Source organism: Mandrillus leucophaeus, unplaced genomic scaffold (genome assembly GCF_000951045.1).
Source record: "Mandrillus leucophaeus isolate KB7577 unplaced genomic scaffold, Mleu.le_1.0 Scaffold197, whole genome shotgun sequence".
NCBI lineage: Eukaryota > Metazoa > Chordata > Mammalia > Primates > Cercopithecidae > Mandrillus > Mandrillus leucophaeus.
This window is the reverse complement of record NW_012101998.1, coordinates 3,274,057-3,298,205: the sequence shown is the minus strand read 5'-3', so window position 1 is coordinate 3,298,205 and position 24,149 is coordinate 3,274,057. Positions and strand designations below refer to the sequence as shown.

The 24,149-nt window shown below is 46.6% G+C and overlaps 2 protein-coding genes across 10 annotated transcripts in view; both read left to right on the top strand.

Annotated features, from left to right (window-relative positions):
• Positions 1-10,277, top strand: part of PARP6 (poly (ADP-ribose) polymerase family, member 6) — a 30,989-nt gene extending 20,712 nt beyond the window's left edge. The window contains exons 17-23 of one of the 2 annotated variants that reach the window (XM_011978600.1): positions 202-311; positions 1,057-1,129; positions 1,839-1,908; positions 8,774-8,853; positions 9,237-9,300; positions 9,472-9,556; positions 9,902-10,277. In XM_011978600.1, the coding sequence (XP_011833990.1) occupies positions 202-311; positions 1,057-1,129; positions 1,839-1,908; positions 8,774-8,853; positions 9,237-9,300; positions 9,472-9,556; positions 9,902-10,004 (585 nt within the window). In that variant the 3' untranslated portion in view covers positions 10,005-10,277. Of the gene's footprint in view, positions 1-198; positions 312-1,056; positions 1,130-1,838; positions 1,909-8,773; positions 8,854-9,236; positions 9,301-9,471; positions 9,557-9,901 lie in introns of both variants that reach the window. The other variant, XM_011978599.1, reaches the window with a different exon arrangement.
• Positions 10,278-20,547: 10,270 nt separating this feature from the next.
• Positions 20,548-24,149, top strand: part of PKM (pyruvate kinase, muscle) — a 41,176-nt gene continuing 37,574 nt past the window's right edge. For 4 of the 8 annotated variants that reach the window (XM_011978598.1, XM_011978591.1, XM_011978592.1 and 1 more), the window contains exon 1: positions 20,548-20,818. Coding sequence is in view for 1 of the 8 variants with exons in the window: in XM_011978590.1 (XP_011833980.1) it covers positions 23,286-23,335 (50 nt within the window). In the remaining 7 variants the exon portion in view is untranslated. Of the gene's footprint in view, positions 21,020-23,165; positions 23,336-24,149 lie in introns of those variants that run through there. The other 4 variants (XM_011978594.1, XM_011978595.1, XM_011978593.1 and 1 more) reach the window with 4 other exon arrangements.

Genomic DNA, 24,149 nt, shown 5'->3' with positions numbered 1-24,149 from the left:
GAGGGGCTGTAAGCCAGCTAATCATGTTGGTCCTAGATCTGCCTGCTTTGCTCTGTCCATCAACTTAGTCTTTGGGCCTTAGCATATTTCCCTTGTGTGGGGTTAATGCAAGCCTGATTTTTTTCCCTATCCCCATCCCTTCCCTCCCTGATCTCGATTTCTGCTCTGTTTTCCTGATTCCACCCCCACCCTGGGCAGCAGCTGAAGTTCATGCACACCTCACACCAGTTCCTCCTGCTGAGCAGCCCTCCTGCCAAGGAGGCTCGGTTCCGGACCGCCAAGAAGCTCTATGGCAGCACCTTTGCCTTCCAGTGAGGAGGCTGGGGGCTGGGCAGTGGGGGTGGTAAGGGGGCGGGGATGAGCGAGAAGGATGCCCTTGAGATATGGGTTTGTGTTACATGTGTCCATCAACCAGTCAGCAGATACTTATTAAATGCTATTGTGGTAGGTGCTGTAGAGGACAAAAAGGTACATATAACGTGATCTTTATTCTCAAACTATGGTGTAGCTGAGGAAAAATTACATTTACATGTGAAAAGATGTGGCTGAAGAAATAGATTGGAGAGAATAGATCTGAAAGCTACTTTGATGGAAAAATCCACAATTTATATCTAATTGTAAGAGGAGGGAAAGAGAAAGAAAGAGAGGTATTAAAGGGAACTTACAGGGAGTGGTAGAACCGTTTTCTTAAAATAGAACATGAAGTCAGAACTGGAAGCCATATTTGGGGTCAGCGATGAATTTGTTGATTTTCAGATGAATTTATTGAATTGGAAATGTCAGGAGAATAGGTAAATGAAAATACTGAGTTGAGGATTTAGGATGGGAGTAGCTGAAGCACAGAAGAGAGGATGGGACTGGAAATAGAGACGTAGAGTTTAACCACACACATACATCTTGCGTGCCTGTGACCGTATCCATGTGTATGTCCATCACTAGGTGTACCTGTCCATCTTCATGTCCTTTGTGGGTGAGAATGGGTGGGCATGGCAGTCTTGGGAGTGTTCCTGAGAACCTCATATCATAAGGAGACATGTATTCTACCCTGCCTTACAGTGGGTCCCACATTGAAAACTGGCATTCGATCCTGCGCAATGGGCTGGTCAATGCATCCTACACCAAACTGCAGGTGAGGCTGTGCCCCTTTCCCATTTATTTCTGCCCGCTCCCTTCCCTACTCAGTTTTGTGGAAGGCTGCTGTAGAGTGAGCTGTTCTTGCCTCAGTGTCCTCAAGCCTAACCTGTCTTGTGGATTTCCCTAGAGAGGAAGTTAGAACTGTGTAAGTAGAGAACGTGGCTGTTGTGTTGTATTTGACCTCAGGCTGCGTTTTTTTGGTGGTTTGGAGAATGGGAATGTACCTGTAAGCAGGAATGTGGAATTGCTGATTGTAGCCACTGTGATGAATTAATATATTAGAGCTTTTGAATTTATATGGCTATTCATTCCAGGAGTAGATATGGGAGACTTGTTTCTATGCCCAGAGAGACTCCAGGGAGTGTGTATTGGCTCTCCTTCTGCCTCCCTGTTCTGTAGTTCCTCTTTTTTGGAATCTGCATATGTACCAAGGCCTGGAGACAGGAAAATGAATGCTGAGGGACTGACTCAGTGGTTCTACCATTTCCCACTCTCCAATGCATCAGTATGTGGTATTTCATAGGCAAGCGGGTTAACCTGCATCCACTTTTCAGCCAGTTGGCTTTCCGAGAATAGGTGCTTAGGGTTACTTGAATGAGAAGGTAGAAGGAGGGACAGAGGGCTGGATAAGCCTTGCAGCTGCCTAATAAATAGCCATGGGAGGGCCCAGGCTCATATTACTCATCCTGGTGTTTCCCTGCAAGCTGCATGGAGCAGCCTATGGCAAAGGCATCTACCTGAGCCCCATCTCCAGTATTTCCTTTGGATACTCAGGTAAGAAATACTCTCTGGCCACCCTGACTCTATTTACATTGCATCCATTTGTGAGTACATGATTTGTCCTGTCTGTTCCTCTGTCATTATGGATACTTGGTCTGTGTCAGCTCTCTTCCCGATCATGGATACATATTGTCTCTCCCTCTCTCTACATTTTGTTATTAGAAATTTAGATTCTTTACAAGGTGAGGCCAGTCACTGTTAAAAATGATGGTTTTATTCATAGCAGGGGCTTGGCCCTGGGAATGGGTGGAGGAATAACAGGGACATAACAAGGTTTTTTGTAGAACACATGTTTGGTATTGGCAATTATAGATTGTGTTTGTGTATACTTGTGCATGTAAATTTACATGTGAAAACATCCAAAGGCCTGAAGGCTTGAGTCCTTTCCATTGGCTTATATTTCTAGAGACATTGTTCTTCTCTCTCTCAACCATCTTTTAAAATTTAAACTGTCTATAATCATACACATATTAGTCACATTGAATGCAAGATAAAGCATTTTATTCTAAAAATGAAGTCCAGATTCTAATCAGGAGATCAGTCCAGCTCAGAAAAGGAATCTGATTTAGAGTTCTCTCAGTCTTCCTGGCTCATGTCTTAGTTTCTTTTTAGTCTGCTTTTGTGCTTTTTTGATATAGTCTCTGTACAAGGTATAGCCACCATGTAGTTGCATGTTCACCACATGAAGGGGATTGTGCTAGATTCTTTATAGATTATTACTTGATATCCTCTAGTAATTTGTAACTGTTACAAAGATCAGAAAATGTAGTGCCATCAGGAGGCTGAGGCAGGAGAATCGCTTGAACCCGGGAGGTGGAGGTTGCAGTGAGCTGAGATCACGCCACTGCACGCCAGCCTGGTTGACAGAGGGAGACCCCATCGCAAAAGAAAAAAGAAAGTGCCTAAATCAGAGGCCTAAAAACATCTCTAACAACAGAATAAACCAAACAAAATAGAAGAAAGGAGATAATACAGGTAAGAACTAATACCTGTGAAATAAAAATAGGTACAATAGATAGTACCAAAGAAGTCCAAAGATGATTTCAAAGAACTAACCGAACAGATAAACCCTGGTTAGATAAGAAGAAAAAGGACACAAATAATATAATGACCAAGAAAAGCAGTACAACTGTAGATACAGCAGAATTTAAAAAGGTAATAAAGCGGGGCACGGTGTCTCACGCCTGTAATCCCAGTACTTTGGGAGGCTGACGTGGGCAGATCACTTGAGATCAGGAGTTCAAGACCAGCCTGGCCAACATGGTGAAATCCTGTCTCTACTAAAAATACAAAAATTAGCCAGGCCTGGTGGCATGGGCCTATAATATAATCCCAGCTACTCGAGAGGCTGAGGCAGGAGAATCGCTTGAACCCAGGAGGCAGGCTGCAGTCGGCCAAGATCAAACCAGTGCACTCCAGCCTAGGCAACAACGCAAGACTGCCTAAAAAAATAAATAAGTAAAAAGGTAATAAGAGAGTTCTCTACGCTATGCTAATAATTTTAAAACTTTGATAAAATGGATAAATTCCTAGAAAAAGATAACAAATCTGACAAGAAATAGCTTGTATAGTCATAATACTATAAGAGAAAATAGAAATTGTTTAAAAATTTCCACACACACAAAAAACCTCACCAAGCCCAGATAATTTTACAAATTAATTTTAAACTTTCAAGGAACAAATTATTTTAGTTTTATCCAAAGTCTTCCAGAGAATAGAAAAAATGGAATTACAAATCATAAAAGATTGGTGAATTTGACTATATTAAAATTAAAAACTTCTGGCCGGGCACAGTGGCTCACACATGGAGTCCCAACACTTTGAGAGGCTGACGTGGGAGGATTGCTTGACCTCAGGAGTTCAAGACCAGCCTGGGCAACGTGGCAATACCCCATCTCTGCAAAAAATAAAAATAACCAGGTCTGGCGGCACGTGCCTGTAAGTTCTAGCTAGTCAGGAGGCTGAGGAAGGAAGATCACTGAGCCCAGGAGGTTGAGGCTGCGGTGAGCCATGATCATGCCACTGCACTCTAGCTTGGGCAGTAGAGTGAGACCCTGTCTCAAAAAAGAAAAAAATTTAAAACTTACATTCTTTAGAAGACACCCTAAAGAAAGTGAAAAGACAGGCTACAAACTGACAGAAGACATTTGCAGCACATATAACCACAAAAGATTAGTAATAAAAATGTATTTTTTGGCTGGGCACGGTGGTTCATGCCTGTAATCCCAGCACTTTGGGAGGCCAAGATGGGCAGATCACCTGAGGTCAGGAGTCTGAGACCAGCCTGACCAACATGGAGAAACCCTGTCTCTACTAAAAGTACAAAAATTAGCTGGGCGTGGTGGCACACACCTGTAGTCCAAGCTACTTGGGAGGCTGAGGCAGAAGAATCACTTGAACCTGGGAGGCGGAGGTTGCAGTGAGCTGAGATCGTGCCACTGCACTCCAGCCTGGGCGACAGAGCAAGACTCCGTCTCAAAAAAACAAAACCAATAATGTGTCATGAAACAAAGATTATGATTAATCCACATAGGGCAGGTGACCAACACATATTTATTGAATATGTGAGTGAATCTTACTCTCTGTGCCTGGCATCCAAAGTGGGGTTAGGGTTGGAATAGTCTTTTTGATTTGTCTAGATTCTTCACTTTTTATCTTTGTCTCAGCCTAAGCATCCTTCTGATTAAGTTCTTTTGTCTTTCTGAGTAGTGAGATTCTCATGGTTCTTGGTGCCCATTGAGATTCTTTCCTGTTTTCTCCCTATCCCCTCCCTTTCTTTCTCTTTTCTCCCCCTGGCCTTTGTTTACTATCAAGTGCCTGAATACCTTTAGTTACCAGATGAAGTCAGAAATCTCTGTTGACCTCTTGTCTTTCTTCATCACTTAACCGATTACATAAAGATATCATAGACACCTTTCATCTCCCTCTCTCAAAGGGTAATTGATTATAGATACAAAAAACAATAGAATTTTACTATTGGAGTTATAGATCATCTAATTTAATCCCTTATTACTTTACAGATAAGAAAGCTGATATACAGAAAAATTAAATGGTTTTCTCATGGTTACATAGCTATGAGTAGCAGAGATAGGGCTGCAATTCATTGTCTTATTAAAAAATAATAATGAGGCCGGGCATGGTGGCTTACCCCTGTAATCCCAGCACTTTGGGAGGCCAAGGCAGGCAGATCACAAGGTCAGGAGTTTGAGACCAGCCTGACCAACATGGTGAAACCCTGTCTCTACTAAAAGTACAAAAATTAGCTGGGCGTGGTGGCACACACCTGTAGTCCAAGCTACTTGGGAGGCTGAGGCAGAAGAATCACTTGAACCTGGGAGGCGGAGGTTGCAGTGAGCTGAGATCGTGCCACTGCACTCCAGCCTGGGCGACAGAGCAAGACTCCGTCTCAAAAAAACAAAACCAATAATGTGTCATGAAACAAAGATTATGATTAATCCACATAGGGCAGGTGACCAACACATATTTATTGAATATGTGAGTGAATCTTACTCTCTGTGCCTGGCATCCAAAGTGGGGTTAGGGTTGGAATAGTCTTTTTGATTTGTCTAGATTCTTCACTTTTTATCTTTGTCTCAGCCTAAGCATCCTTCTGATTAAGTTCTTTTGTCTTTCTGAGTAGTGAGATTCTCATGGTTCTTGGTGCCCATTGAGATTCTTTCCTGTTTTCTCCCTATCCCCTCCCTTTCTTTCTCTTTTCTCCCCCTGGCCTTTGTTTACTATCAAGTGCCTGAATACCTTTAGTTACCAGATGAAGTCAGAAATCTCTGTTGACCTCTTGTCTTTCTTCATCACTTAACCGATTACATAAAGATATCATAGACACCTTTCATCTCCCTCTCTCAAAGGGTAATTGATTATAGATACAAAAAACAATAGAATTTTACTATTGGAGTTATAGATCATCTAATTTAATCCCTTATTACTTTACAGATAAGAAAGCTGATATACAGAAAAATTAAATGGTTTTCTCATGGTTACATAGCTATGAGTAGCAGAGATAGGGCTGCAATCCAGGTCTCCTAATTTCTAGGCCATTGTTGTTATCACTATATGATACGGTTTGGCTGTGTCTCCACCCAGATCTCATCTTGAATTCCCATGTGTTGTGGAAGGGACCCAGTGGGAGGTAATTGAATCATGGGGGCAGGTTTTTTTTTTAGATGGAGTCTCACTCTGTCGCCCAGGCTGGAGTGCAGTGGCGTGGTCTCAGCTCACTGCAAGCTCCACCTCCCGGGTTCACGCCATTCTCCTGCCTCAGGCTCCCGAGTAGCTGGGACTACAGGTGCCCACCACCACGCCTGGCTGATTTTTTTTGTATTTTTAGTAGAGACAGGGTTTCACTGTGCTAGCCAGGATGGTCTTGATCTCCTGACCTCATGATCTGCCTGCCTTGGCCTCCCGAAGTGCTGGGATTACAGGCATGAGCCACTGCGCCCGGCCCATGGGGGCAGGTTTTTCCAGTGCTGTTCTTGTAATAGTGAATAAGTCTCATGAGATCTGATAGTTCTATAAGGGGGAGTTTTGCTGCACAAGCTCTCTCTTTGGCTGTCACCATCCATTTAAGATGTGACTTGCTCCTCCTTGCCTTCCACCATGATTGTGAGGTCTCCCGAGCCATGTGGAACTGTAAGTCCATTAAACCCTTTTTTCTATATAAATTAGCAAGTCCTGGGTATGTCTTCATCAGCAGTGTGAAAATGGACTAATACATTATTTTAGACTGAAAGAGTAGGCCTTGCTTGAATGACGGGTCTCTGAGGGCCCTATAGATATGTGAGTATGTATAATGGGAGGTTTGGGGAAATGTGTGCAAATGTTCCACTTACTGTAGTTACTCCAGCATTTGACCAGCTGTCTTGTATGTTTCTTCTACGCTATTCTGCTCTGGTTTTCTGTTTTTTCTTTCTCACACTATCTTTAGTCTAATGGCATTGGGTGCCCTCTGGAAGTGGGGGTTGGTGTAAATAGTGTTCATATATCTAGTAGAGGTTCCAGTGACTTGGCTATAAAGTTCAGGTTGAAATAGGGGACAGTGAAAAAGGAGGTGATATACTCCATCTGTTTGTTTAGTCTTGTTCAGGGACTTCTGATAAGTGCATAATCTGGACACAAAACATCTAGGGATTATTCTAGCCACCATGATCTCAGGGTCTGGGCTCAGGAAATGGACAATCATTGGATCAGTATGGAAAGGACAGTGTACAACAGGATTGAGGTGGGACAAGATTTGGGTTCTATCATAAGGGCCATCTTTAAGACCTTCCAGAGGAATCAGATTGTTCTTTATTATCTTCTTATCTGCCTCCTCTGGAGTATAACCTGAATGGGAATTTTACTTCTTGTCACTGACATACCCAATTTGAGAGAAGGTCATGGTATTTGGATGGAGAGCTGAATCTAGTTAAGGCTAATGGGGAAGGTGAAAACAAAGGGGTTATGAGTATCTGTCCTGTAAAAGGAAGAAATTGGCAATTCAAGCCTTGAGGCTCTTGGTGTCCTGAGTTTTGTTCTGGCCCTACCTAAATCTGTCCTGAGACTTGAATGTGAATGCATGATGAATTGACAGCCTGAGCAGTGAAGAATGTCAGTTCAACAGCTGTCACTCTATTTCTACACCATGGGTATCAGAAAACCAAGAACTAATCAGAGTAGAATTAATAATAATAGAAAGTTCCAGGGTAGAGTGATCAGAGTGCTTATGACCTATAATGATAGCATCATCTCCATCTTCATCTCTCTCCCTGGTGGACACACACACAGGCACCTATGTCCACACATGCATACACACTTTTATCCCTATCTGTGGTAAGATTGGGCCTATGATAAAACTGAGTACAGAGACTTAACGTCCTATCCTCAAACCAAAAAAAGTGAGGAGTGGGAGCACACAAGCACATTTTCATATCTAAATAAGAAAAGTCGAAGTTGAGTCTATAAATGTTATAAACAGGGGTAAGGAAGGTAGAGTGTTTATGGATTCAGATAATGTGGAAACTAGAAGAAATGGGCACTTCTTTCTCAAACCTAGGAAAACTTTTTGAAGTAAGATTCTTCAAGGTAGTTGCCATTGTGATTTCCTGTACAAAATTATTCATCACTTAACTGCTGATGAGTGCTTTTCTCTTGAATTACTGGTCAGATTTTTAATGTAACTTTGAGACTAGAGCAAATCTGACTTGCTCTGCTCGCTTCCTTTCCATTCATTTCACTCATCCAGGCACTTGACACCAAGATATTGATGTCCCACTCTCCTAGGCCCCTCATCCTGGATGATTTCATGTGCTACTCCCATATCTTAGAACCCTGCAGTGGTTCCCTAATGTTCTGAGGATAGACTTTAGTTGCCTTAACATGGCCTGCAAAGCCTGCTTGATCTGATCCTAGCTTGCCTCTTCTACATCATTTCTCACCACTCCTGTGCAATTGACTATTCTTTGTGTGACTAACACGCACTATCTTATCTTTCCTTCAGGCCTTCTGTATCCTGTTACTTCTGCCCAGATACTTCCTCCCTGTTTGTTTAACTCTTCCTGATCCTGCAGTTCTTAGTCTAGCTGCCACCACATGACTTCTTTAAACCCTTAGGCTAGGCTAGTTGCCCTCCTCTGGGCTCACACCATGCTCTATAATCTGCATCACAGCCCCTTACCATACCGTGTTGTAATGACTTGTTCTTGCCTGTAATTTCCAGCAGACTAAATTCTGTGGGGGAAAATATCTTGTTTGTTTTATTTTCTGCTGTTTTGATGAGCATCTAGCTCAGTGCTGGGATGAGCATCTAGCTCAGGCCCTTTAGTAAATTTTTGATAAATGAACTGGGTGTATTGTTCTGTGACAGGAATGGGAAAAGGACAGCACAGGATGCCCTCCAAGGATGAGCTGGTCCAGAGATATAACAGGATGAATACCATCCCCCAGGTATTGGAACTGTTCTAATGAGGCAGGACCTTTTCCTGGGGCTAATTTAGGCTCCAGAGCTGGACAGGGAAACAGTGGGGTGAGAATGGGTTGGGAAGTGATTTGAAGATCATTTAAAGGAATCAGGTATGTTCTAAAGTGAACACATGTCTGGAGTCATATGTAGCCGAAGTCATGAGTATAAAAGCAGAGGCTGAGTTTAGATGAAAATGTAAAGATGGAAGCTGTCACCCTATCCAGACTGATTATGGGAAAGCAGAATTTTGGCGGGGTTGCTGGGAGCCCAGGATATCTCTGAGCCCCACTTCCAGTCATCAGCTAACTAGCCTCTCTAGGGAAAGCTGTACCCTGGCTCTGGTCTCCTTTGCCTCCTTCTCTTCCAGACCCGATCCATTCAGTCAAGGTTCCTGCAGAGTCGGAATCTAAACTGTATAGCACTTTGTGAAGGTAGGTAGCTTGCCCATGTCCTATTTTTCTGGGTCTCTAACCTTTGTTTCTGATGTAATTTTGGCACATGATCTGGCCAAGAGTGATGTTAAAGCGGTATGGCTTCCTTCTCTTGCCTGGACTCCATGCCTTAAGCATTGTATCTATGATTTCTGGCCCTCTTTCTCCCAGTGATTACATCTAAGGACCTCCAGAAGCATGGGAACATCTGGGTGTGCCCTGTATCCGACCATGTCTGCACAAGGTTCTTCTTTGTGTAAGTCTCAGAGGGACTCTGGGGATTCCTCGAGGAGTGAGGTTGGGGGTGTAATGGTGTGTGGTTACTGGGAAAAGTGTATTTCTGTTATTTGAGACATGTCCTTGGCTAGCTGAGTGGAGCTGGCACTGGGACTTTACCACTGGAGGATGGGAATGGGTATAGATTGTTGGGATCTATCTAGAGGAAACCAGATAAGCTGAATCTCTTCCACTATGAAGAGTAGTGAGAAAGGGCTTTGACTTCTGGGACGGGATGGCCATACCTTCAAATACAGTTCCACTGATTGATGTTATTCTGGTATTGTTCTCCCTCTTATGCTCACACTTGCCCTATCTTTGGCAGATATGAGGATGGTCAGGTGGGCGATGCCAACATTAATACTCAGGACCCCAAGATACAGAAGGAAATCATGCGTGTGATCGGAACTCAGGTTTACACAAACTGAGGGGGCCCCAGCCCTCGTACCACCCCTGTTACCCCAGGATCCATCTGCCCTTATAAAAGTGTTCAGGTACAGCAACTGAGGCTGCCCTGAGGAATCAAGGGGCCATTACCAAGGGGCAGGAAAAGGATATATAAGAGGTGGCCTCCATGGTGGAGCTTGACCAAGAACTACTCCACATTTGGATGGCCCAGACTGGCTTCAACCCCTGACTTTCCCTTTGACTTCACCCTGTTTGTAAATAAAACAATAAAATGGAAGGTGCTGTGGACTGGATATGATCACTGTGGTCTGACTAGCTTTGGAGCAGCACCTGCCCCAAGCCCTCACAAGGGGCAGGGGGGTGGGGAGAATGGAATATCCTGTGGGTTGGGACTGTTTATGTTGCATGGTATCAAAGTTGTGTCCATTTATTGTAGTATACTACAGATCTGTCAGCTTTTTGATCAGTGTATTAAAGGGAAACTTACCAGTTGTGCAGAGGAAACAAACCGAGAATATGGAATACCGATAGTGACTATTAGTCAAAATTTAAAAGGGCCATTGAGGCCAGAGCAGCTAAGATTTACTGCCTTTAGGGCCTATTGCTTTCTGCACAAACCTGCCCAATCTCCCTTGCACTGTATCTCAGGAACTGAGCCCCTACTCTCTTTCTCCTCCAACCTGTTTCTTTGGGGTAAGTGAGGTTAGGGGAGAACTGGTGGGAGCAGGAAGTGGGGTTTATCTCTCAGTCGAAATCTATAAAGACATCCTAAGGGAATGCAGCTTCACTTAATGAAACAACCCAATTTCGCCAAGGTTAGCAAGGTGGTAAAGGAAGGCAGCTCTTTCTAGGAAACCTCATTGTTTTAGTGAATTTTTTCTTCTCCCTGTTGAAATTCCCATTTCAGCATTTTGCTGTCCTTTTCAGGCTGTGCTTCATGTACCCCAAATCCTTAGTTATAAGCATAGATGGCTGAGTCGGACATTTCCAAATATTTTATGAAATTTTTTTTTTTTTTTTTGAGACACGGTCTTACTCTGTTGCCTTGACCCACCAAGCTCAGGTGATCCTCCCACCTCAGCCTTCCAAGTAGCTGGGACCACAGGCAGGTGCCACCACGCATGGATAATTTCCATACTCTTTGGACAGATGGCATTTCACCATGTTGCCCAGGCTGGTCTCCAACTCCTGGGCTCAAGCCATCCGCCTCTGTCGGCCTCTCAAAGTGCTGGGATTACAGACTTTATGAAATACTAATGAAGAAAAACAGGTGCGGTGATTCTCGTCTGTAATCCCAGCACTTTGGGAGGCCGAGGAGGGTGGATCACGAGGTCAGGAGATCGAGACCATCCTGGCTAACTATAAGATGTGAAACCCCATCTCTACTAAAAATACAAAAGTTAGCTGGGCGTGATGGTCCAGCCTCCAGCTACTTGGGAGGCTGAGGCAGGAGCATGGCCTGAACCTGGGAGGCAGAGCTTGCAGTGAGCGGAGATCGCACCACTGCACTGCAGCCTAGGTGACAGAGCAAGACTCCATCTCAAAAAAAAAACCAAAAAAAAAAAAAGAAAAACGGGAATATAAGCACAGAGAATACAAAAAGCATTAACTAAGCCTGGCATTTCAAGGATAAGGTTTTCTTAATCTGTTGTAGCTTAATTTACAAAGCCCACTCTAGACTACCTGTTGTCTTTTGTTACGTTCACCGTACTTTAGAGGTACCTTCTTGCCTGGGTACCTTACCCTGGTTTTTAGTTCTGACCTGCTTTAACATGCAAGTACCATTCTTAAGGTCCATCCCTCTAGAAGCTGTTTCTTAAACTTTGCTCATTCTTGATCAACACTAATACGTTCTAATTTACAAGTCTCCTAAGCCCTCTTCTCCTGTTCTGATTTCAGGTCTAGGAAATAACATCTTCACCAAGTAAATGACCTCATCACTGAGCCCACTCTAACTGAAATACCTGCCTCCTGAGAGGACTTTGTGCCCATCTCTGTAGTAGTAGAGATAGCTGACATTTTCTTTAGTTTTTACTAAGAAGGTGCTGACATTATGCTGAGCACTTTAATAATTTGTTAACACTTTGGATTACTTACTGTGTGCTCGGTATTAAAAGTTTTCTTTTCTCTTTTTTTTTTTTTTTTTGAGATGGAGCTTCACTCTTTTTGTCCAGGCTAGAGTGCAGTGGTGCCATCTCAGCTCACTACAACCTCCACCTCCCCAGTTCAAGTGATTCTCCTTCCTTAGCCTCCTGAGTAACCGGAATTACAGGCATGCACCACCACGTCCAGCTAATTTTTTGTATTTTTGGTAGAGACGGGGTTTCACCATGTTGGTCAGGCTGGTCTCGAACTCCTGACCTCAGGTGATCCACCTGCCTTGGCCTCCCAAAGTGCTGAGATGACAGGGGTGAGCCACCGCGCCCAGCCAATATTGTAAGTTTTCTACATATATTGAGTCGTAATTCTCAGAACAAGCCTGTGAAGTAGGTGTGATTATTCCTATTTTGTAGATGAGAAAGCAGAGACACAGAGCATAAGTAACTTATGTTCCACAGCTAGTGACAGGCTGCCTGACTCCAGACTGCTGTTCTGGTTCTATGCTGTAAAGTGTTCAAACTTTACAAATATTTTTTCATTTAATCCTGACCACAAAGCTGGAAGATAGGTTTTCTTTAGAGATCTTAAATAATGTATCTAAGGCCCCACAGCTGGTTAGTGGCAATGTTAAGTTTTGCTTTTTGGTTTTTTATAAGACTTGGTCTCAGTCTCACCCAGGCTGGAGTGCAGTGGTGTGATCATAGCTCATGCAACTTTGAACTCCTGAGTTCAAGTGATTCTCCTGCCTCAGCCTCTCAAGTAACTATTACTACAGGCATGTGCCACCGTGCCTGGCTAATTTTAAAAAAATTTTTGTAGAAATGGGATCTTGCTATGTTGCCCAGACTGGTCTTGAACCGCTAGCCTCAAGCAGTCCTCTCAATGTGCTGGGATTACAGGCATGAGCTACCGTGCGCAACCAGTGCTGTTTTTAACTAGATCTGCCCAACTCCAGAACCTGAGTTCTTTTAACCACTCTGTTATCCTAGACCTTCTCCAGGTGTTCTCACTGATGTTCTAGCAACTGAACTTTGGTGTGTGGCTACTCAAATGGTATAACAACATTTCTGTTCAATTTCAAAGATTGTTAATAGATTTTTCTCAGTTGTAAACATTTCTTACAGTTTCTCTGTATCACTGACATCCAATATAGCAGTACTAGCAAATGATGGAATGAGAAGGAACAGATGGTGTATATTACCAGAAAAACTCCAATAGCTGAGCTAGCCTATGGGTGTCACTTAACAAAAAAAAAGCATCTGTCTAATAATCTTTTTATGCCAATAAAATTGTAATAAAATTAAATACATCATTTCATAGTACCACAGAAAAGCAATAGGACTTTTTGGATCTAAGAAGTTTAGAAGCTACAGATGATAATATCTTAACGTATATGAGGTAAAACAAATATAATTAAAACCCCACAAATACAAGAATGCCTTCATTGTAGGGAAACTTGGGTGGGACCCTGAGTTTCTGGAGAGGAATCCTCCCACAGCCTGGAGGGGGAATTGAGGTAAAGTTGCCCCTTTTCTCTGCCCAGGCCTGGTTCTTCTGGAAGTGGGGAAGCTGGAGCCTGTGAAACCCAGGTGTGAGCAACAAGGCATTATCCTTCACAGGGCCAAGCCTATTGCAAATACCATAAATACAGGTTGACGGGGTCTACCTTTCACATAGTCCTCAGCTCAAGCAGTCTCACTTCATAGACCTGGACATGCTTGGTTAGGACTAGGGTCAGGAAAAGAACTATTTTCTTCATTAGTTCCAGGTACAGAGTAGATGGCTATTTTTTTTATTTTTGTGGGTACATAAATAGGTATATATATTTATGGGTTACTTGAGTTATTTTGATACAGGTATGGAATGCACAAATCACATCAGGGTAAGTGGGATATCCATCACCTCAAACATTTATCTGATTCTTAGGTTGAGAAATTACAAACCCCTGGAGTTTAACCTTCTGTTTCCCTCCTCCTGGTAATTTTCCATCAGGCAGGGTGTGACCATGACTCAGTTTGTGGTGAGGATGTGGCCATCCATTGGGGAGGAGCCTGCTCGATTCTGCCTTTCATTCTGGCTGGTGGGCAGAGGGGAGAAGAGTCTGGTGCTGAGTCATTACTGGGTTTCTTAACCGGCTTCTCACAGAATGGATTCTGAGATGGAGGTTTGAGGGATGCCACAACTTCTGGGACCAATTCAGGAGTGGTATAGAGGAAGCTCTGTGGGTCATGTAATTCCTCTTAGAGCCCTCCTCCCCCAGGAGAAGTGGGAATAAGGTAGGCTGCAGTTCATTTGAAGATTCATTGGCTCCTTTGAACACAGGACTTGCCACAAATGCATCAGACCTCTCCTTCTCTCACAGTGAGCCAGAGATGCCACTATAAGTTAAAAATTATTTTGCTGGCCAGGCACGGTGGCTCATGCCTGTAATCCCAGCACTTTGAGAGGCCAAGGTGGGCGGATCACGAGGTCAGGAGATCGAGACCATCCTGGCTAGCACAGTGAAACCCTGTCTCTACTAAAAATACAAAAAAAATTTAGCCGGGTGTGGTGGTGGGTGCCTGTAGTCCCAGCTACTTGGGAAGCTGAGGTAGGAGAATGGCGTGAACCCGGGAGACAGAGCTTGCAGTGAGCCAAGATGGCGCCACTGCACTCCAGCCTTGGCAACAGAGGGAGACTCCAAAAAAAAAAAAAAAAAATTATTTTGTTTAGAAGACCCAAAGTCTTCTCAGTCCTAGCTGTCCTTCCTGGGATAAGTGGGTCAGATTAGCTGGCAGCCAATGAGCAAGGGCAGACACAGGTGAAGAGTGGAAGTGTGTCAGGGAAAAAGCAGACTGGTGGAACTGAAGCCAGAGGACCCCTGGGGAGGGAGCCACTTGTTCAGGGCTTCACTGATGCCTTCTTATTCTAAGTGCCAAAGTACACCTAGGCAGATTACTTTTGGGGGATAGGGTCTGTTTATAGTGCCACTTGCATCTTTGGGGGCCTGAGCTCTGGCTACATTTACAGGGAAAAAAAAAAAAAGCACAGGGCCTCCAAGGGAGTTGCTTGGTGGATAGGATTAGATCACTCTAAGGAGGCTTTGTCCAGTGAACCCAGCATTTCTGGGCTGGAGAAAGATTGCTGGAGGTCACATTGGCTTCCAGGGTCACCTTGGCTAAGATTATACTTCCATCAGAGTGACCAAGGACTCCTTAAGCTTCAACCCTTCCATTCTAAGCACTGATGAGGTTGCAGGAGCCTGGGGAAACCTAGATACACAGTTGCATTCAGAAAACATTCAGTATTTGTTTACTGTCCCTCCCACAGCCTCCCCCCACAACATGGCCTTCCCATACCCATCTCTATTCTAATCAATTTTCCATGCTTAGCTTGAATGTCTCCTCCATGAAGCATGCCCTTTCCACACAGACAGCCTGTTCTGTCTTTATCCCTAACTCCGAAGGCTAACTTTATCTTCCAGGATTTGTCTGGGGAAACTGATATGCCACCCTCATAGGCCTGGAGAAATTGGAGGAGTTTGAAGGAAGAGGTAGAATAGAAGTTGAGGCCAGGCGCAGCGGTTCATGCTTGTAATCCCAGCACTTTGGGAGGCCGAGACAGATGGATCACCTGAGAACAGAAGTTCAAGACCAGCCTGACCAACATGGCGAAACCCCGTCTGTACCAAAAATAGAAAAATTAGCTGGGCATGGTGGTGAGTGCATGTAATCCCAGCTACTCAGGAGGCTGAGGCAGGAGAATCACTTGAACCCGGGGGGTGGAAGTTGCAGTGAGCTGAGATCACACCATTGCACTCCAGCTTGGGCAACAGAGCGAGACTCTGTCTCAAAAAAAAAAAAAAAAGTTCACCTGGGCTCGGTGCAGTGACCCACACCTGTAATCCCAGCACTTTGGGAGGCTGAGGCAAGCAGATCACTTGAGCCTAGGAGTTTGAGACCAGTCTGGGCAACAGTGAGACCCCATCTCTACATTTTATTTATTTAGAGACAGAGTCTCCCTCTTGTCGCCCTGCCTGGAGTGCAATGGCACAATCTCAGCTCACTGCAACCTCCGCCTTCTGGGTTCAAGCGATTCTTCTGCCTTAGCCTCCTGAGTAGCTGGGATTACAGGTGGCCGCCACCACGCCTGGCTAATTTTTTCTATTTCTAGTAGAGACGGGGTTTCGCCATGTTGTCCAGGTTGGTCTCGAACTCCTGACCTCAGTTGATCTGCCCTCCTCGGCCTCCCAAAGTGCTGGTGGGTTTACAGGCGTGAGCCACCAAGCCTGGCCCTGGCTAATTTTTAAATTTCACGTAGAGGCTGGGCGTGGTAGGCTGCCCTGGAAATTGAATTGTCCTGAGAGAACACTGCCATTTCAGAGAGAGGCTAAGATGTCACATAATTCATGTAAGGCTTGTAATCTCACCCTCTTCATCAGGGCCAAAGCTTGTCTTTAGGCTCCAGGATTAGGTTCATTATGGTTTGTTGACACATCTACCACCCCTTCTCCAGGGACTCCAAATGATTTTAGAGAGTTAAACCATTAAACTGTAGATTCTGTGGTCAAGAATCCAAACAGAAAACATACCAATTTCCACCTATACTCACACCAAAATCCAGTGAACCTAGCAGTTTCCCCTCCCATCCTGGTCAAGTCCAGGAACACAGTGGAAGAGCTAGCTCTAGGGGGAGAACCCTGTGTCCTCCTTCAGCAACCCCAGTTTCCTGTAGTCCTGACCTGTTCCTGGGTCAAAAGAGTGATGGCCCAGAGAAGGGCAAGCTTAAATTCAGGAAGACATTCTGGCTCTGGTCAGAAGGTGTTTGTGGAAAAAACCAACTCAGACTGTAGTTTTCCTCTGTTCTCACACCACCACTACAACAATCAACACAGACTTCTGTGACCAAATATGTGGGGGGTTTTCCCTCACACCAAGCAGGCAATCAGTTCTGCTGCAGGCATCATCTGGGTGTCCTCCAATTCAATTCTGGCACTGTACCTGGCGATAATGTCAGATTCCACAGGTTGAGGTCCCAGTCCCCAAGACTGCCCCTGGTTTGGACATCAGTAGTTAGTATGGGTCTCCAGAACTTCTGTCTGACCAACTTCAATTTGGGATTCCCATGATCCCCTTTTTGGGTTCAATTAATTTGCTACAGAGGCTCACAGAACTCAGGGAAACACATTTACTGGTTTATTACAAGGGATATTATAATGAATACAGATGAAGAGATGCACAGGGCCAGGTATGGGGGAAGGGGCATGGAAGCTCCATGCCCTCCCTGGGAGTGATACCCTCCAGGAACCTATCTGAAAGCCCTCCAAATCCTGTCCTCCTAGGCCTTTTATGGAGACTTCCCCTTTTATGGAGACTTCCTTGGATAGGCATGATTGATAATCATGTAGAAATGTGCTTGGACCAAAAGATATGATCTCATACTGATAATCTAGACTGAGTGAGGGAACCCAGCAAGGCCTGTCGAGATTTGTCTTGGCCTCTGTGCAGCATTCCGTCCTCCAAGGTACAGGGCAGGACCCCTTCTGAAATGGGGGTCTTACAACCTACCATCAGAAAAGGTATGACAAATAACTTATTTATAGCCAGATCCAAGACACCAAGTTGGGGGAAGATTTCTGCCTTGGGGGAAAAGGAACAGGTCAAAGGAAGGCAGAAGAAGGTCAGAGAGGGAGAGAGAGAGAATTCTGTTCTCTGAGGCCTGCTTCTGAGCCTAAAGTGCCCCCAACATTATAAACAAAAGACTAACAAGAGCTGTGGGAGTTTAAGCAAGGAACTTTGGATGAAAACGTGTGTGTGTGTGTGTGTGTGTATCACATAAGGACAGCCCCCAGGACTAGTCAATTCCCAAAGAAAGAGGGTGCCTATTGGGCAGTGTTGGACTCATTCACATACATCATCAAATCCCACCATAGAAGTAAATTGTCTTCAATTTACTTTTGAGAACTGGACTTCTACACATTAAAAATTACAATACTTGGTCATAGGGCTAGTGGGTGAAACTGGAACTAAGGTATGATGGAACCAAAGCTTGATTTTTTTTTTTTTTGAGACAGAGTCTTGCTGTTAGCCAGGCTGGAGTGCAGTGGCGCAATCTTGGCTCACTGCAACCTCCGCCTCTTGGGTTCAAGCGATTCTCTTGCCTCAGCCTCCCAAGTAGCTGGGACTATAGGTGTGTGCCACCACGCCTGGCTAATTTTTTGTATTTTTAGTAGAGATGGGGTTTCACTGTGTTAGCCAGGATGGTCTCGATCTCCTGACCTTGTGATCCGCCCACCTCGGCCTCCCAAAGTGCTGGGATTACAGGTGTGAGCCATGGCACCTGGCCTCCAAGTTTGATCTTCTATATTTATCAGCAAAAGGAAAATTGCCTTAAATTCAGTGTGACAAATTTTTACTATGCACTTATTTATTTTTTGAGATGGAGTCTCGCTCTGTTGCCCAGGCTGGAGTGCAGTGGCGCCATCTCAGCTCACTGCAACCTTTGCCTCCTGGGTTCAAGTGATTCTCCTGCCTCAGCCTCATGAGTAGCTGGGACTACAGGCGCCCGCCACCACGCCAGGCTAATTTTTGTATTTTTAGTAGAGACGGGGTTTCACCATGTTGGCCAGGATGGTCTCAATCTCCTGACCTCGTGATCTGCCCGCCTCGGCCTCCAAGTGCTGGGATTACAGGCGTGAGCCACCGCACCTGGCCTATTATGCATCTAATGTGAGCAAGGATTCGCTGGATTTGTCTCTGCCAGAGGCTTATGGACAGCATTTCTAGAACTGTCAGATCAAAATCTGCAACTGAGGAGTAACAGTTTGCCATCAATTCTACATGTGCATTTCAGTCTTGGGAACATATCTAGATTTAGAACTTTTTTGTTGTTTTTGAGACAGGGTCTGTCTCTGTCACCGAGGCTGGAGTGCAGTGGGGCGATCTCTGCTCACTGCAACCTCCACCTCTCGGATTCAAGCCATTCTGCCTCAGTTTCCCGAGTAGCTGGGATTACAGACGTGCACCACCACGCCCAGCTAGTTTTTGTATTTTTAGTAAAGATGGGATTTCGCCACGTTGGCCAGGATGGTCTCAACTCCTGGCCTCATGTGATTCGCCCGCCTCGGCTTCCCAAGGTGTTGGGATTACAGGCGTGAGCCACCGCACCCAATTTAGAACTTTAAAATACAACATGGTCCAGCATCGGCCAGATCCTTGCCATCCCAGTGCTGTCCATCACTGTTCTTAGTCCTCAGCTCACGGGCCAAAGAGGGCCTTTTATGCCATCCCTCTTTCTCTGACAGGGAGCAATCTAACTCTCCCTAGGTGGGTATGTCTTTTTTTCTTCTCAACAACTTCATGTTCTTTCACCACCTTAATAATCAAGCATTTCCTTCTCAACAACAGCTAAAGTGACCAGGAAAGGCTTACAGAAGAAAGTGAAAAATTTTTATCTCACTTCAAACAGAAATTTACTTTTAGGCTGTCACTGTCTCATCCCAGCTTATCTGAGCTAACAGGAAGCGAATGAAGGCCTGTGATTCAGCTGCAGGCAGCGGGTAAGCCTGAGCAGGTCACACTCATTTGGTCTCTTTTGCCAGGAAAAGAAAAAAAGAACCTGAGAGAACGGTCTTCACATTTTGAATGCGCAACATTGTATCTGTGAATGAAGGCAAGAGTTAACAGCTGTTTAATTGATAACTGCTCGCATCATTGGTTGCTGGCTAACAATTGGCAAATCGGAAAATGTCTTGTAGAAAAATGTAAGAAAAGTTCCAACAATATTGACTTAAATTCATGACAAGGTGAAAACAGAAATCCTGACTCCTGCATAGGTTATCGGCTCTAATGTTCTGACTTGATATTTCCAGATGCCCAGCTCTGCGCTAATATCAACGCCGTCTATTTGCTTTTTACTCTCAGGCATTCGCTCTGCAGGATTCCAGACCCTACTAAATTATTCACATGGCCCCAACCTGTCCTTCCTTGTTCCGCGGTTCTAAGACAACAAATGGTCCTAAGAGGAAAAGGGCCTCGCGCTCCCGCTCCAGGCCCACTTCGCAGTCCCTAGTTCTCCCTACTGCCGCTCCAGTGCCAGAGCCCCTCCGAAGGCGGTCGAGACCTCCAACCACGCACAAGTCTGCAGCTCTCCCCAACTTCCCGTTCAGCTCAGTCTCCGAGGGTGCGCCAGGGCAGACACCCGGAGGAGTGGGGAGTGGCAGGGCGGGGCCGCGAGAATGCTGCCCCGGAACCCATAAATCTGGGCCCTGCCCAGGTAGGCCGGGATAGTTGGGGTGGCCTGGGCCGAGAGCCAAGAAGAGACCTCATCTGGCAGCCCAACTTGGCGGCAACAGGTGGCCCGGCGCCCGGGGGGTCTAGGAGGGAAGTCGCTCTAGGGGCGGGCTCCGCTGCCCCGCCGCGTTCCCATTGGCCGTCAGGTTCCTTAAAGTGTGACTCTGATATGTGTCCTTCCGCCGCAGAATTTAGTCCCCCCGAAAGGGCAACCTGCCCGCGCTTTCTGCCGCCGCCACCGCGCTTCCTCCTGAAGGTGACTGCGCCCGCAAAGACGCAGGGGGCGGGGCCCGGGTCGCCGGGAGCCGAGATTGGACAGAGGGCGGGGCGGCGGAGGGATTGCGGAGGCCCGCAGCGGGATAACCTTGAGGCTGAGGCCCCTGCTACTCGCACAGCAGCTGCACGTTCCTGGGATCCACATCTCTTCCAATTTGCAGCGTAGCCCGAGTCGGTCAGCGCCAGAGGTGAGCGGTGCAAGAGGCTGCGCCATCTGTCCCCACCAAGGGCCCGTGCACCCGGCTAGTGCGGAATCCCGGCGCGCCGGCCGGCCCCGGGCACGCAGGCGGAGCAGCGCAGGATCCGGGGCATGTGGGACGCGGTGGAGCTCAGAGACTGGAGTACGGCTCCTCATAAGTCCCCAGCGCCGTTCCTTCCAGATCAGGCGGGTCCGCCGGCTCCTTTCCCGTCCCAGCCCTACCCCCTCATTCTGGTCCCATCCTCCTGCCCCAATCCTCAGTGCGCCTCCATCCTTGCCTGCCTTCTCTCGGTCCCTCGTGATTGATTCCACCCTTGCCTCCCCTTTCTCCGCGCCCTCTGTTCCGTGCTCGTTTGTTCCACTTCCTCCTTAAGTCCGGTCCTTCCACCCACTCCTCTTAAACCTGTGCGTGCCCCTTCGTTCTGATGGCTTCCGTGTAACTTACTGAAACTCGGTTCTGGTTCCCCTCCCGGGTCCATGCTCTATTCATGCGCGACCGCCCTTCCTGCGCCCCAGTCCCCTCTTGCCGCCCCTCCCCCTGCTCGCTGGTCACGTCCGCTCTCCCGCATCCCCCTCCTCGCCTGGCATGTCGCCTCCCTCTCTCTCTGCTCTGGTCGCGCCCGCCCACTTGCTCCGGTCTCCGAGCGCGGTCCCGCGCCCCTTTTCCATCACCGCCTCCCAACTCCCAGCAGGCTCGGGCGGTGCTGGGGCCCCGTGTCCGGGGCGGGCGGGCGGAGGGCTGGGCTGGGTGCCCCGCGCGGCGGGCGGGATGCGGCGGCCCGGGAGCAGCTGGAGGCTTACGTAACGTTGGCCTGCCCCGCTGCCGGGAGGCAGGGCGGCTGCCCCTGCGGCGCGGTGCTGTCCCATGCGACCGGGATTAGATGGGTGGCCTGCGAGGGTCTGGGAATGGCTCGGGACCCGCGAGCTCTCCTGGCCCTTGCCTGGTGGCCACCAGGGACCACGCTCCATCTCGCCGCGGCCGGGCTGCACGTAGCGGCCGCGCCCAGGGTCCACCCCGCTTCACCGGGCGGTGGCCTTGGGCCGCGTAACGGGCCGTAGAAACGTCTGCAGGCTTCGCTGGGACCTGCCGGCCCTCGCCCACTCCGCGCCTCTCCGGCACGTTTTTTTTTTTTTTCTTTTCGTTTTTTTTTTTTTTTTTTTTTTTTTTTTTTTATTATCCAGCAGGTTTTTTTAACACATGCGCCCTGATTGTGGAACGCGGAGGCCGCGGGGTGGTGTGGGGGTGGGCTCTGGTTACGGAGGGGGCAGGAAATCTGTGGCGTTCACTCAACGCAAACGGTGTGGGTCAAGGGCTCTTTGGGGGTCGGAGTTAGAGACCAGAATGACTGGACGAGTCATAGCCCACCGAGCTCACAATCTTAAAATGTATACCCGGTAATGCTGGGAGTGGGGCACGAGCTTCCTGCTGTGGGAGGGAGGGGGACAGGAAGCCTCGTAAGGTCTCACCAGGTGGCAAGCACACTGGATTAGAAGATGCAGGAAAGCACCTTCCAGTCTGAAGGTCATTTAAAGACTAGTCATGGAAAGGCATCCCTGGGCTTCTTAATCTGCATACTCCAGACCCAGGGCTTGGACCTTTGCTGATACGGGTTAAAGTGAGGCCGACAGTGAAGGTCCACGTGGAGAGAGATATCGGGAAGTTGTCAGAAAGGCTTTTAGAATCAGGTTTGACTCATTAATTTCCTGAGACTGATTGAAGGAGTTCAGCCGCTACACCTCAGTTTCCCCTGGGAAAACTGGGAGTAATATTTTCCTCATGACGGTTGAAAGGATTCATGCCTACGTGGATGTTGCACACTCAGTTAAGTGTCTAATCTCTGGCGAAATACCCAGAAGAAAAGCCTGTGAATGAATATATTATTTTCGAGCACAATTACTTAGTCCAGAATTGAGCATAAGGGCCTTGATTCATTATCTTACTGCTGTCCGCAAACGCGCTAATCGTGGGGAATCAGGCCCTCTAACCACGTGTCTCCTGGAAACCAGTCCCCCCAGGGATCTGGTTTAATATTGACAAAGTCACTGATAATGTAACTTTCCAACTCTCTGCTTGGAGCAGATGCTCTTTGATCATCTGAGATTGGGACCTCTAGACAAAGGCAGGCAAGGAGGGGCTGAGTTAAGCCTTCGGTGTTCCCCTGTAAGTGGAATACCTCTTAACAGGGGAACATTCCAGCCCTTGACTTGCTCTGCCTGCTGGTGAGATTAGGATTGGAGCCAGGATCAGTAACCCCCAGTTGGCCATCTTGAGGGCGTGGCTACTCCCGAGGCCACAGAGGAGATAGAGGTCAGGACTCCCCGGCTGCAGCATTGTTAGCAAATAATTTGCCCTTTGGTGGCCTGAGGTGCTGTGGGGGCAGGAGTGGGCTGTCTTGTGGGGAAGGGAAATGTAAGGCATCACCAAATCTGTGGGGGAGTGGGGCTCTGTGGGGAAGATGACTCAACCTGTCAATTATTCTGCTTTTGAGAGAATTATCTTCGCTGGGTGAGTGGGGAAACTACGTAGTGGTTCTTGCAGGCTTAAAAAGTCCCTTCTCCCCTTTCAGTGAGTCAAATAATGAAGCATGCATTTCCCCTAATTAAAAATGCCTCAACTTCGGAGCTTGCGGTGAGCCGAGATCGCGCCACTGCACTCCAGCCTGGGCGACAGAGCTAGATTCCGTCTCAAAAAAAAAAAAAAAGTGCCTCAACTAAGTGAAAAATGATTGGTCCGGGTCACCTGGTTCTCTGTACTGCCTTAAGAACTTAGGTGCAGAGTGGCAGAGCCCGGTGCCCAGCTAATGCAGTCTGTGCAGCTTCATTCCTGGCCCTTTTGTAGCGGGCACAGCAGCCTCTCCTGGGACATGATTAATGATGACTTAAAGAAGGTTCTTGAACTCATTTCTCAGTTACTGACTTGAGCCAAAATGTATGGATGTTGGTCTCCTGTCTAGCACAGCTGCTTTCATTGTAAGCGTTGCGTTAGAAATAATGTATTCATATTTTAGCAAAGAGCATCATTAGCTCTTTAAGAACTGTACCCCCAGTGACTTAGCAAATTTGGTGGCTGTGACTCTAAACAGCTAGCACTTTATGGGAGTTGCTTCTGTGCCTTGAATGTTGTGACACTGATGTGGGGTCACAGGAAAAAACCATTTTATTTCTTAAAGCTGTTTGTTTCTTAATATTGAAGCAATGGAAGAAATGAGGAAATGGCCATGGGCAGGAAGATAGAAAAAAATGCAACACTTACATTACAAACTCACTTTACTTGGGTTTTAGTTCATTTTAAAGCTTCTGGGTTTTTTTTTGTTTTTTTG